The 13607-nt window shown below is 49.1% G+C and overlaps 1 protein-coding gene across 4 annotated transcripts in view; it reads left to right on the top strand.

The window, feature by feature from the left end:
• Positions 1–13607, top strand: part of Sptbn4 (spectrin beta, non-erythrocytic 4) — a 75601-nt gene that overhangs the window by 48510 nt on the left and 13484 nt on the right. For all 4 annotated transcript variants that reach the window (XR_012442493.1, XM_020166916.2, XM_074057129.1 and 1 more), the window contains 6 exons: positions 6902–7126; positions 7843–7932; positions 10242–10520; positions 10613–10743; positions 11625–11829; positions 12737–13117. Coding sequence is in view for 3 of the 4 variants with exons in the window: in XM_020166916.2 (XP_020022505.2) it covers positions 6902–7126; positions 7843–7932; positions 10242–10520; positions 10613–10743; positions 11625–11829; positions 12737–13117 (1311 nt within the window). In the remaining variant the exon portion in view is untranslated. The remainder of the gene's footprint in view (positions 1–6901; positions 7127–7842; positions 7933–10241; positions 10521–10612; positions 10744–11624; positions 11830–12736; positions 13118–13607) is intronic.

The following is a 13607-nucleotide window of genomic DNA, read 5'->3' as shown; positions in this document are numbered from 1 at the left end:
CAGGCTGGGTTATAGCAAGACCCTGTCTCAAAAAAATTGATATATAAACTGGGCGCCAGTGGCTCACACCTGTAATCCTAGCTACTCAGGAGGATTCAAGAGGACCATGGTTCGAAGCCAGCTGGGAGCAAATAGTTCATGAGACCCTATTTTGAAAATATTCAACACAATAAAGGACTGGTGGAGTGGCTCAAGGTGTAGGCCCTGAGTTCAAGCCCTAGTACCACCAAAAAATCCGTACAATATGTGGTTCTTTGTGTCTGGCTTCCTTCACTTAGCACTCTTTTCAAGGGCAGCCCATGTTACAGTTCCTTTGGTTTTAGTTGTTTAATGATTTTTTTATTTTTTGTGTGCTGGGACTCAAACCCTGAGCTTTGCACATGCTGACCGAGCACTCAACCACTGAGCCATGTGTTACTCAGGCCTAATCCTCTGATTTTAATGTCTCGTCTTGGATCTTGATCCTCCTACCTATGCCCACCACATAGCTGGGGTCACAAATGAAAGCCAACACTCCTGGCTTATTTGTTGACATGGGCTCTCACTTTTTTGCGGGGGAAGAGGGTGGTACTGAGGTTTGAATTCAGGTACTCCACCACTTGAGCCACTGACAGCTCATTTTTATGTTGGGTATTTTGAGATAGGGTCCCTTAAACTATTTGCCCAGGCTGGCTTGGAACCATGATCCTCCTGATCTCAGTCTCCTGAGTAGCTGGGATTACAGGCATGAGGCACCACAACAGCCCCTCCCTGTTCTTTTAAACTGTTGCTAAAGCTGGGTGTGTTGGTGCATACCTGTAATCCAAGCACTTGGGAGACTGAGGCCAGAGGATCCCAGTTCAAGGCCAACCTGGGTTACATAGCGAGACCCTTCTCAAAAAGAAAAAGGAAGAGACGATGGGGGCAATGTAACTAATGTACAATATAAGTCTAATCAGAATTGTCACTACGAATCCCAGTCCTCCCCTCGTATAATGAATATATCCTAATAAAAAATTTATTTAAAAAAACTTGCATAGTACTCCACAGGTTTGTTTGATGATTTTTTTTTTTTTGGTGCTGAGAATCAAACCCAGAACCTCACACATGCTAGGCAAGCGTTCTACCCCTGAGCCACACTCTCAGCACCATAGTGTGTCTTTAACCAGCCTCCTGTTCACAGCCTTTGTGTAACAGCAGGGATCCTAACTTGGTCATACACATCTGAGCCTGTGTGCCAGTATTTCTGTAGGAAATGGTCCTCAAAGTAAACTTTCTGAGAAAAAAGCTGTATGCATTAATTTTTTTTGGTGACACTGGGGTTTGAACAAAGGGCCTCACAATTGCTAGAAATGTGCTCTACCACTTGAGCCACCCCACCAGCTGCATTTTCTTAAATGGTAAAGGAAGTTGAACATCTTTTTGTGTGTTTAAATGGCCATTATATTTCTGAATACTTTATGCACATTTGCAGGAAAAAAATACCTACACTCAAAAAGTGTTCAAAATACGTAGCATTTTTTAAAAGCTGGGCTCCATGGCTTATAGCTGTAATCCCAGCTACTCTGGTGGAGACTGAGAGGATCAAGGTTCCAGGCCAGCCTGAGCAAAAAGTTCACAGACCTATCTTAACCAAAAAAAAGCTGGAAGGTGGGGTGGGATGGTATGCACCTGTCATCCCAGCTATGTGGGAGACATACATAGGAGGTCACAGTCCAGGCTGGTCCAGCCATCAGTGTGAGACCCTATTTGAAAAATGACTACAGTAAAAAGGACTGAGAGTGTCCAGGTGGTAAAGCACCTGTGCAAAGTTTTTTTTGTGGAGGTAGAAAAGTGTCAGTCTCTGGAGCTATTCTGTCTCAGGACACAGGGTCGTTTGTCTGGTGTGGATGGAGGGGCTGGGGAGGTAATCATTACCTTGACATTTCAGAACCATCTTTGAGGGTTTCCTGGATTCTAACGCATTTAGAAATTTCATTGGTACCGTGATGCTTTGGTAGACAAAACGTTCTTAATGAAGGAGTTTCTGTGTTGACTCTTTCTTCCTTGATTTCTGCAATTCTAAGTGTGCCTTTTTAGTATCCTCTTTCGTGTGTATAACTTGTTAAAGGTTGATTTGGCTTTTTGTTTGTTTTTGGTCCTGGGATTTGAACTCAGGGCCTCACACTTGCTAGGCAGTTGCTCTACTTCCTGAGCCACTCTGCCAGCCCTTTTTGTGATGGGTTTTTTCCAGATAAGAATCTTGAGAACTGTTTGCCCCGATCTTCCTGATCTCTGCTCTCTGAGTAGCTCGGATTGTAGGTGTGAGCCGTCAGTGCCTGGCACCACTTTACCTCTTGAGCCAGGCCTCCAACCCTCATTTTGCTTTAGTTATTTTTCAGGTAAGGTTTTTGCCAGGGGCCTCTGGCCTGGACCTTACTCCCCGTACCCTGGCTTCCCTTGTAGCTAGAATGACAGGTGCACCCCACCACGCCAGGATTATTGGCTGATACAGGGCCTCACCAACTTTTGCCTAGACTGACTTCTAACCAAGATCCTCCCTGACTGCCTACCGAGAAGCTGGGATTACAGATGTTCACTACAGTGCCCAACTGATGGCTGATTTTTTTACCCTATAGATCATACGTTGTGTGTGTTGGGACTGTAGGGTGCAAGTCATAAGCACTCTGACCCAAATTGACTTCGGCTGTGTAAGTTGGTTGCTTTGTTATTCTAATTGTGTTCTCAGGAATTTCTCTAGTTTTGAGCCCTACATGTCTCTGTGTTGGTCTTATTGTGTCTCTTCTGCCCTGGTAGAAAGCTGGCACTCAGTGTCCCAGGCCTACACCTGACCAGTTTAAGAACCCCATGGAAAACCCCATGCTTTCCCAGCAAAAGCTTAAAGAGTTTTCATTGGCTTGTCTTAGGTCACATGCTCCTCTCTGACCCAGTTGCCCAGGAAGATTCAGTGTTCTCACGGGCCACCCTTGGCCCTGGGTTTCATCAGCACCTTAGGAAGGTTTCACTGGCCTGGCTTAGGTATCAGCAGTCCCTCATCCAACCCCAGGGTCTAGGGTGCTTTCTGTAGTCTCACTGGACAGACTTGGTCACATTGGTACCCTAGGCTTCACTAATTAGGACCTGAGGTGCTTGGAAGAGAATGGGATGGATTTAACTATGATATATTGTAAGAACTTTTGTAAATGTCACAGTGTATCCCCAGCATGACAATAACATGATAAAAAAAAAAAGAGAGAGAATGAATATTGGTTAGGCAAAACCAACAACTCTACACGACAGAACTTTAGAACTAAAATCTTGACTTGGAAGCCAGGCATGGTGGTACACTTCTATAATCCCAGCACTAGGAAGGCTGAGATCAGGAGGATCTTGAGTTGGAAGCCAGGCTGGGCTGCATAGCCAGACCCTGTCTCAAAAAAAAAAAAAAAAAGAAAAGAAAAAAAAGTCTTGCCTTGTCTTTTGTGATTTTGGGTTGCAGTCTTTTGCTGTAATCTGTTACCTCTTAACTTTATTATTTTGTTTTCTTTTCTAGCTGTCCTGCATCTGTTTAGAATCACACAAGTAATACATAAGCATATTCTTGTGGTAAAATACCGTTTTAACCTAGAAGTTTTCAGTGAAACAGAAAGTCTCCCTTCAATCCATCTCCAGTTACCACAAACCAAGAGGAGCCTCAGCTAGAATCTGGCATTCATCCTTTTAGATATTTTTCTATGCATTTACAAGAGCACCCGTGGTTTTTTTGATTTTTTTTTTTGTACTGGAGTTTGAACCCAGGGCCTTCACCTTGAACCACTCCACCAGCCCTTTTTTGTAATGGGTTTTTAGAGATAGGGTCTCTCAAACTAGTTGCCTAGGGCTGGCTTTGATCTGCGATCCTCCTGATCTCTGCCTCCTGAGTAGCTAGGATTACAGGCGTGAGACACTGGTGCCTGGCTTCATATGGGTTTTAATGTTTTTGTTTTTATTTATTTTTCATGTTTAAATATTTGAATAAATAAAAACTTCATGGCTTAAACATCAAAAAACCATATAAAAAATCGTATGTAATGTTCTCTCCATCCTGGTTCACACCCCTTCCCCCCATAGGTGTCACCTGTTATTAATTTCTGCTTTACTCAGGGAATTTTCATTTGCGTGCAATTCACTACAAATACATATCACATGGACGTCCTAAATTCCTTTCTCCTCTCACAGTGACGCTTGGCTATTACTCTGTGCTCATGCAGATTTGTTTAACTATTTCCCTCCTGACCAGCAGTGAGGTTGTCTCCAATGTTCCCCCATCACCGAGGAGGTGGCCCAACTAAAATAAAATTTAAAAAAAATCTGTGATAAAAAAAAGACCACTCTGCCAGTGGCTCACGCCTGTAATCCCACCTACTCAGGAGGCAGACATTAGGAGAACTGTGGTTCAAAACCAGCCTGGGCAAATAGCTTGTGAGACCCTATCTCGAAAAAACCCTTCACAAAAGGGCAGCGGAGTGGCTCAAGGTGAAGGCCCTGAGTTCAAACCCCAGTACTGCAAAAAAAAAAAAAAAAACCTCTGCTACAATGAATCCTTGGACAAATCTCTTGGTGGGTGTGTACCAGTAGTTCTCTAGGAACATTTCTGGAAGTGCAAGTAGTGGGTCCAGCAAATGCACACTTTGCATTTTGATATTCCTGCCAAATTGCCTTCCAAAAAAGGCTCTGCCAATTTATGCCACCACCAAAGGTGGCTCCCTATACCCATCTCCCTGGGTCTTTTCAAGGCTAGATATTCTCCATCTCTTACATTGTTTGCTGTTTCAATGGATAGAAAAGGATATCATGATGCTGGCGGAGTGGCTTAAGTGGTAGAGCACCTGCCTAGCAAGCATGAGGTCCTGAGTTCAAATTCCATACCGCCAAAAAAGAAAGGGATAGTGTGTCAATTTGCCTTTACCTGCTGATTAGTGAGATTTGAGCATCTTTTCCTACTTTTATTTCTTCTTCTGTGTGTTGCCTGTTCACACCTGCTACCCATTTCTGTCTGGGTCAGTCTTTTTCTTTTCTGATATTTATTCATCTGCTGAACACATTATCAGGGAAGTCTACAGTGTGCCAGGCACTGTCCTAGGCACTTGGGAATTCCACCCTTGTGGGGTTCATATTCTAGAAGCAGGAGAGCAAGTGAAAAAACACACAAGGGGTTGGGCACCTGTGGCTCACACCTGTAATCCTAGCTCCTCAGGAGGCCGAGATCAGGAGAACCAAGGTTTGAGGCCAGCATGAGCAAATAGTTTACGAGACTCTATCTCAAAAAAAAAAAAAAATCACAAAAAAAGGACTGGTGGAATGGCTCAAGTAGTAGAGTGCCTGCCTAGCAACTGTGAGACCCTTGAGTGCAAACCCCAGTACTGAAAAAGAAAAGAAAAAAAAAAAGGTACCTGTACTGACATACTTACAGGTGATATTGCAATGATGTCTGGGATTGGCGTTAAAATACTATGGTAAAAATGAGAAGGGAGGGGATATGAGATTTGCAAAGTTGTTGAATGATGGGTGCATGGGAGTGCACTATTCTGTTTTTGTGGTTGTTTGAAGTTTTCTAAATTGAAGAGTTAAAAATGAGCTGGAGGAGTGTGGAGCACCTTCCTAGCAAGTATGAGGCCCTGAGTTCAAACCCCCAGTACTGCCAATAAAAAAAAAAGCACAGAGTTAAGACAATTATTCAATGATGGTAAATGAGGAGAAGGACGAAAGAGAGAGTGGAATTCTGATTGTTAAAGAAACTCGTTCCCTGCACCAATACCTCTCAAGTATTTTTCCAGCCTGTCGTTTGCCTTCTAAGTCCATCTATAAAATTTTGCTCAGTGCAGCAAGATTTTTATGTGGTTATACTTATAAATCTCTCCCTTTAGGGTGTTTAAGCTTTCTCACACCCAACATTACCAAAGCATTTGGCCAGGTTTTCATCTCGTGCCTTCTGGATTTACTTACTCTGTGTAAGTCTTTGATCCATCTGGACCTATTTCCAGGATAAAGGCTGAGGGAGCGAGACAGCTAATTTGCTTAGCCAGTTGGCCTGGGACCATTCATTAAATAATCCATCTTTCTTTGGGGGCTTGATGTGTCAGCTACAAGATATACTAATTTTCCTATGTATTTAGGGGCTGCTTTTGTATAGTTTTTGGGGTGGCAGAACTGGGATTTGAACTTGGGACTTTGAAGTTGCTAGGCAGGCACTCTACCACTTGACCCATGCTCCCTGCTCCCCCTCCCCCCACCTTTTGGTTGTTTTTCAGATAGTTGTTTCCTAGGACAGCCTTGGACTTTGGTCCTCCTATTTATGCTTCCCTGCATGGCTGGGATGACAGGTGGGTTCCATCATGCCCAGGTTTTTGGTTGAGATGGATCTCCTAACCTTTTGTCTCTGCTGGCCTTGAACCTGGATCCTCCCAATCTCTGTCTGGGGAATAGCCGGGATTACAGTGGTGTACCACCGTGCCTGTCTGCTTTTGAACTTCCTATCTACTCCCTCATGGTACATCAACCATCCAAATCACTGAAGTTTTGTATTTATTTTTGATTTCCGTCAAGGTTGACTGTTAAATTACTTACTTCTCTGGGCCTGTATTTCTTCCTCTGTAAAACGGAAACAATCAACATGGAAAGGTTGCCCTGAAAATTAATAAATTAAAGATTTTTAGACCCGGGATGAGCCTCGTTGAGAAGGTAATGTTTGAGCTGAAATCAGATGGACAAGGAAGAAGGGACCTGGCAGAGGGAGCAGCAAAGGCAGGGACTAGTTTAGTGTACAACAGGGTCCTGTAGGAGTGGCTTGAGCCAGGGCGCAGTGGAGCGGTGGTGGGGCTGGGTGAGCGGTTTGGTACTGGGGAGCCACGGCGGGATTGGGAGGGAGGGCAGCGCCCGCTGACCCCCGCCCCTGTCCCCGCAGTCTATGGAGTCCCAGGTGGAGGAGTGGTACCGCGAGGTGGGAGAGCTGCAGGCGCAGACGGCCGCGCTGCCGCTGGAGCCGGCGAGCAAGGAGCTGGTGGGCGAGCGGCAGAGCGCGGTGGGCGAGCGCTTGGTGCGCCTGCTGGAGCCGCTGCAGGAGCGCCGGCGCTTGCTGCTGGCTTCCAAGGAGCTGCATCAGGTGGCCCACGACCTAGATGACGAGCTGGTGAGGCTGGGGAAGGGGCGGGGCTGGTGGAGGGTGGAGAGGACTGGCCCACTCTGTCACTGAGTCCTCACTCCAATAACTCACTGAATTCTTCACGAAGTCATTTACTCACTCACTCACCCATCCTTTGTTCCTACACTCTCTTACGACTCACTCACTTACTCACTCACTTACTCACTCCATCAGTCTGAGCCCAGACCTATCCCTGGATGATGGCGGGGTGCACAGATGACCAAGGCAGACCTACTTGTTGCCCATTGAGGGCCTAGTCCAAGGGGAAAAACAGACTTGTCCCCAGACAGTGGCGTCCCAAGGTGGTTGAAGTCACTGGAGGACCCTAGAGAAGGAAGCTGGTCAAAGTTCAAGGAGGGCTTCCTGGAAGAGGTATTGTCTGAGCCGATGAAGACTCAGAGTGGGAGGGAACGGGAAGGGAATTCCAGCAAGCAAGATGAGCGTGTGCTGGGCTGGGCCTTGTGATGCATGCTTGCAATCCGAGCTGCTGGGGAGGCAAGATATAAGGACCTCTGTCTGAGAACGGCAACAAAACCTGCCCCCAGTGCAGAGAGCAAGACTGAGTGTCAACAGAGGTGGCTGGGCTCATCCTGCTCTTAGGCGAAGGATGCTGGATGCTGTGTGCACGGGGCTTGGAGGTTATTGGGACACAGCAGGCCTCAGTGTGTTTCCCCCCAATCTGCAACCTGTTCCTCCATCTCCAGGCATGGGTTCAAGAGCGGCTGCCACTGGCCATGCTGACAGAGCGAGGCAGTGGCTTGCAGGCTGTCCAGCAGCACATCAAAAAGAACCAGGTGAGAGAGAGACAGAGAGAGAAAGAGAGAATGAATATGGATGAGAATGTATTGGCTCTTGTGGAGAGCAGGTACATATACATCCAGGTGAGACCCCATTTCAACCAATAAGCCAGGCATGGTGGCTTATGTCTACAATCCCAGCTACATGGGAGGCATAGTAGTCTCAGGGAAATCCTGTTATTGGCCAGCTTGAGTCATGTGCTTATCCCTAAGTAAATCCCATTAGCTGGGGGATTGGACTGTCCCTTAGCCTGGCTGGGGCTAAGGGTCCACCCCTGGAGTCTGCTGGTGGAGGTAAGATGGAGGCAAAGGGGTTCCCCAAAGGGAAATCAGCACTCTGTGACTGGAAGTAATGGGAAAGACTAAGGGGTAAGGGATAAGAAAGCTTCAAAACACATAGGAGGAGGGGTCAGATAATCAGTGAGCAGGGAGGTAGCATTTGAGCCCCTAAAATACCTGCATCTCTGTTCACCTCTCTGGGCCTCAGTTTCCACATGTGAATATAGACTTGGTCTAGAGCAGTGGTTCTCAAACTCTATAGCAGAGAATCCCAAGTCCAAAGAAAGACCTAACAGGAATAATAAAAATAACAATAATAACGCATTGGTTAAAGGCTTACCAAGCCAGGTGGGGTGGTACACGCCTGTAATCCCAGCAGGCTGAGGCAGGAGGATCACGAGTTCATGGCTACATAAGTGAGTTCAAGGTTAGCCTGGGCTACATAGCAAGACTATCTCAAAACAAAACAAACAAGACAAAACCTAAGGTTGAGCTGCCTGTGGTGCACACCTTGCAATCCCAGCAAGTCAGGAGGCAGAGAACAGGAGGATCTCCATTCAAAGCCAGCCTGGGAAAATAGTTCAAGAGACCCTATCTCAAAAAACCCTTCACAAAAATAGGGCTGGTGGAGTGGCTCAAGGTGAAGGCCCTGAGTTCAAGCCTCAGTACTACAAAAATAAAATAAAGAATTGGAGGTTTGGCTCAGATGGTAGAACACCTGCCTAGTAAGCACAAGGCTCTGAGTTCAATCCCCAGTACCCACCCCCCCAAAGCCCCAAAGGAAACAAACAGATCCCACAAAGTAACACCAACTGTTTGAGAGTGAGTCTCAGATGTAAGGTCCTTACTGATTGTTGACAGTGTTGGGAACCAGCAGAACTGGATGTCATTGTTATGTTGAGAAGTCCTGATCAAGTGCACTTTTTTTTTATTTTTTTTTGAGACAGGGTCTTGCTATGTAGCCCAGGCTGGCCTCAAACACAAGATCCTTCTGAGTGTCGGGATTATAGGCATGAATTATCATTCCCGGTTGCCCTTAATACTTAAGATGGGGATATCTATACAGATACTCTCTATACAGAGTGCTGGATATACAGGACTGATAAATAAGCAAGTAATCAAAGCTGGTGTTGACTGAGTCAAGCCTAGTTCTAAGTGCTCAATGATTGATCCCTGAACAGCCCCACAAAGGATATCTGCAGCTTACACTGGCCATCCAGCTTTGCAAGGTCCTCACCCTATCTGTGCCTCAGTTGTCTCACCTGTAAAATGAGAACAGTAGTGTTGTGTGGCTCCTGAGGTTGGAGTGAGGAGATGTGTCGCTAAGTTAGGTAAGTTAGGTAAAATAAAGCCTTTCCTTAGCAAGGCACCTGGTAGAAACAGGCACTGGGAACTGATGGCAGTTGTTTAAGTGCCACTTACCAGTTGAGGAAACTGAGGCACAGGAGAAGCTGGATGAGGGAACCTTCTGTGGAGAGGCAAGTGCTCTATCTTGATTTGGGTATACCGGGGTATTATTTAGGAAATATGAGAAGAAAAAGTCTGTACATGTTCAGTACAGGCCCCGCTTCTTCCGGAATATTGGCCATCCCTGATCAGATGGATACAGAACCCACAGAGGGGGCTGGCGGAGTGGCTCAAGTCGTAGAGTACCTGCTTAGAAAGCGTGAGGCCCTGAGTTCAAACCCCAGTATCAAAACAAGGGGGGCCGCTGGTAGAGCACCTGGGTGGTGTGAGGCTCTGAGTTCAAACCCCACAACCACCAAAGTAAAAAAACGCCCAGAACCTACAGATACTGAGAGCCAAGCAGCGGGACTCTCAGGTCCTTTCTCCGGACCTTTGAGTCCTATGTTGTGCTTCCAACCTTTTTGGTTCAGAGCAGTCTCTGGAGCCAATGTACTTGGCCTGTCTGCCCACCCACAGCATGGGGCTATGAGTGACGGAGTAAGCGATCTGTGCGTGCTACCAATTCAGGCGGCCTTGCGGGGTCTCTGAACGTCCCTCTCCGCCCGGTGTCGCCTCCCCAGAGCCTGCGGCGGGAGATCCAGGCGCACGGGCCGCGCCTGGAGGAGGTGCTGGAGCGCGCGTGCGCACTGGCATCGCTGCGCAGCCCTGAGGCGGAGGCCGTGCGCCGCGGCCAGGAGCAACTGCAGGGCGCCTGGGCCGGACTGCGGGAGGCGGCCGAGCGCCGGCAGCAGTCGCTGGACGCCGCCTTCCAGGTGGAGCAGTACTACTTCGACGTGGCCGAGGTGGAGGCGTGGCTGGGCGAGCAGGAGCTGCTCATGATGAGTGAGGACAAGGGCAAGGTGCGCCCGGGCTGGGGGTGCGGGGGACCTGGGGGCGCTGGAGCCGGAGGCCGGCCGCTGCCGCCTCATCGCGGGCGCCATGTGCCCCCCAGGACGAACAGAGCACCTTGCAGCTGCTCAAGAAGCACCTGCAGCTGGAGCAGGGCGTGGAGAACTACGAGGAAAGCATCGCGCAACTGTCGCGCCAGTGCCGGGCGCTGCTGGAGATGGGGCACCCGGACAGGTGGGCGGGGCGGGGCCACGAGGGGGCGGGGCCACGAGAGGAGTGGGCAGCTCGTAGGGGAGGGTCCAGCAAGAGCTGAAGCTCCGCTGCCGCAATTTGGGGCAGGACTAGAACTGGACATTGGGGTGCAGAAGGGACCCCCGTTGCCGCGTGCTGGAGCTTCCGGTTTTTGGCCAGAATTGGGGGGCATTTCCTAGGGATGGCTGTCATCCCTAAGAAGCATTGGGATTTGAGTGTCTTGAAGGGCTTCATTGGGTATGGAGGACTGAGTTCCACAAGTCAGAGCCAGGACAGCCAAGAGTCCTCTTCTTACCCAGGGAGGACAGAAAAGCCTAGCGTGCTGAGATGGGGTATGGAGACGCGACTTGAGGTCTTCTGACTGGTTGCGTGGTGTCGCCTCACTGAGCCCCTGGGAAGCGTGGCCCAGGGATGGACTCTGGGAGGGGGCACAGATCTGGTAGAAATGGGGGGAGGACATACTGAAAGAAATGCGCTCATAGAAAGTGGGCGGGATAGGCTGGGGGCGTGGCGCAGTGGTAGGACCCTGGCCTGAGTTTGAGACCGCAGTGGGGAGCCCTCAGGTGGGAGCCCTACCCATAGACGGGAGGAGCAAGGGACCGAAGATAGACACTGGGTCAAAAACAAAAACAGTAAAAGAAACTGCGTGAGCTGCGGTGGAGGTGAAGAGATTCAAGTGGATGTTTGATTAAATCTGAGATTTTCAAAAAATAGTCTTGCCAGGGGAATTCGAGGGAACACGACCCTGCCTGATGATTTAGGGGAACTGCAGTCGTGCGGTGGGAGAAGGAGGTCCCAGGGCTATAGGCTGCCCTGGAGGTCTCAGGGGGCTCTCTTCCTGCCCCTCCCTGTCCGCCCCTCAGCGAGCAGATCAGCCGGCGGCAGTCTCAGGTGGACCGCCTGTACGTGGCGCTCAAGGAGCTGGCCGAGGAGCGCAGGGTGGGCCTGGAGCAGCAGTACTGGCTGTACCAGCTCAGCCGCCAGGTGGACGAGCTGGAGCACTGGATTGCAGAAAAGGAGGTGGTGGCTGGCTCGCCGGAGCTGGGCCAGGACTTTGAGCACGTCTCGGTGAGCATCGTTAGGAGTAAAAAGGATTCCCGTGGCCACTGTGTAGCTGCTAAAGTTCTCTGGGCCTGTTTGTTTCCCCATATGAGACTTAAAAGTGTGGATGGGCCCTAGGTTCCATCTCAAGCACTGTGATAAAATAATTATAATACATAAAGGGCTGGAGATGTAACTCAGTGGTAGAGGACTTGCCTAGGCCTTGGGTTCAGCACGCAAATAAACTAAAATAATACAATGAAATGAAGACCAGTGGCAAGACACACAGCAATTCCTCCTCAGTTTGGGAGGGCCGTTCTAAAAATAGGCACGAAAGGACAATTTAAGATGAAAAGAAAAAAATAAATACATGAGGCCCTGGAGGGGTGGGGGTGGCTCAAGCCTGTAATTCTAGCTACTTGGGAGACAGAGATTAGGAGGATTACAGTTTGAGGCCAGCCCAGGCAAAAAGTTCAACAGACCCCATCTTAACTACTGGCTGGGAGTGGTGTGGCATATCTGTCATCCCAGCTATACAGGAAGCCCAAATAGGATTGTGGTCCATGCTGGCTGGACATAAAGCAGAGACCCTCTCTCAAAAATAACCAATGCTTAAAGGGCTAGGGGCGTGGCTTAAGTGGTAGAGCACCAGCCCAGCAAGTGAGAGGCCCTGAGTTCAATCCTTACCCCCCCAAAAAAAACCACCCTGTGCATAGCACAAGTCAATGCTTAACACAGTGTTGTTAACACTATATTACGATATTTTTTTCTTACTGTTGTTTTTATTATTGCTACAGAGCAAGCGGCCAAGGAGAACTAGATATTATTTTTGATGGTGGTGATTTATTGCTAGGACTCAGGCCTACCACAGGGTAGTAGGTCGGAGGGGGCTGGGGTACTCAACACCTTTGCCCCTCCCCCGCCCTGGTGGCAGGTGCTGCAGGAGAAATTCTCTGAGTTCGCCAGCGAGACGGGCACGGCAGGGAGAGAGCGGTTGGCAGCCGTGAACCAGATGGTAGATGAACTGATCGAGTGCGGTCATACAGCAGCGGCCACTATGGCCGAGTGGAAGGACGGGCTGAACGAGGCCTGGGCCGAGCTGCTGGAGCTCATGGGCACGCGGGCCCAGCTGCTGGCTGCCTCCCGGGAGCTGCACAAATTCTTCAGCGACGCCAGAGAGCTTCAAGGACAGATCGAGGAGAAGCGGAGGCGGCTGCCCCGCCTGACCGCTCCCCCCGAGCCCAGACCCAGTGCCAGCTCCATGCAGCGGACCCTGCGAGCCTTCGAGCACGACCTGCAGCTCCTCGTGTCCCAGGTGGGGCGCCGGCGGCCATAGGGCCGAGTGGGATGGCCTGGACTGTGTGGCCAAAGGATGTGGGTAGCAGAGCAGACAAAAAAGCAGGCTGTAGCTGGATGCAGGTGGCTTACGCCTATAATCCTAGCTACTTGGGAGGCTGAGATCAGGAGGATCATAGTTTGAGGCCAAGGTGAGCAAATAGTTTTTCAGACCCCATCTCCAAAATAGCCAGAATAAAATGGATTGGAGATGTAGTTCAAGCAGTACAGCACCTGCCCTGAGTTAAAATCTCAGTACCACCCCCCCCACACACAAAATCACATGCTCTGCCAGGCACAGTAGCACATAACTGTAATCCCAGCACTGGGAGGGCAGAGGCAGGAGGATCACAAGTTTGAGGTCAGCCTGGGCTTTAGTTGATACCCTGTCTCAAAAAAAAAAAAAAATTACATCGCGTTTCCTATAGAGGCTGGTCAGTAGTCCTAAAACTGCTGAATGTGAAATTCCA

Source organism: Castor canadensis, chromosome 16, assembly GCF_047511655.1.
Source record: "Castor canadensis chromosome 16, mCasCan1.hap1v2, whole genome shotgun sequence".
NCBI classification, from domain to species: domain Eukaryota; kingdom Metazoa; phylum Chordata; class Mammalia; order Rodentia; family Castoridae; genus Castor; species Castor canadensis.
The sequence above is the reverse complement of the archived record's forward strand: the minus strand, read 5'-3'. Positions and strand labels throughout refer to the sequence as shown.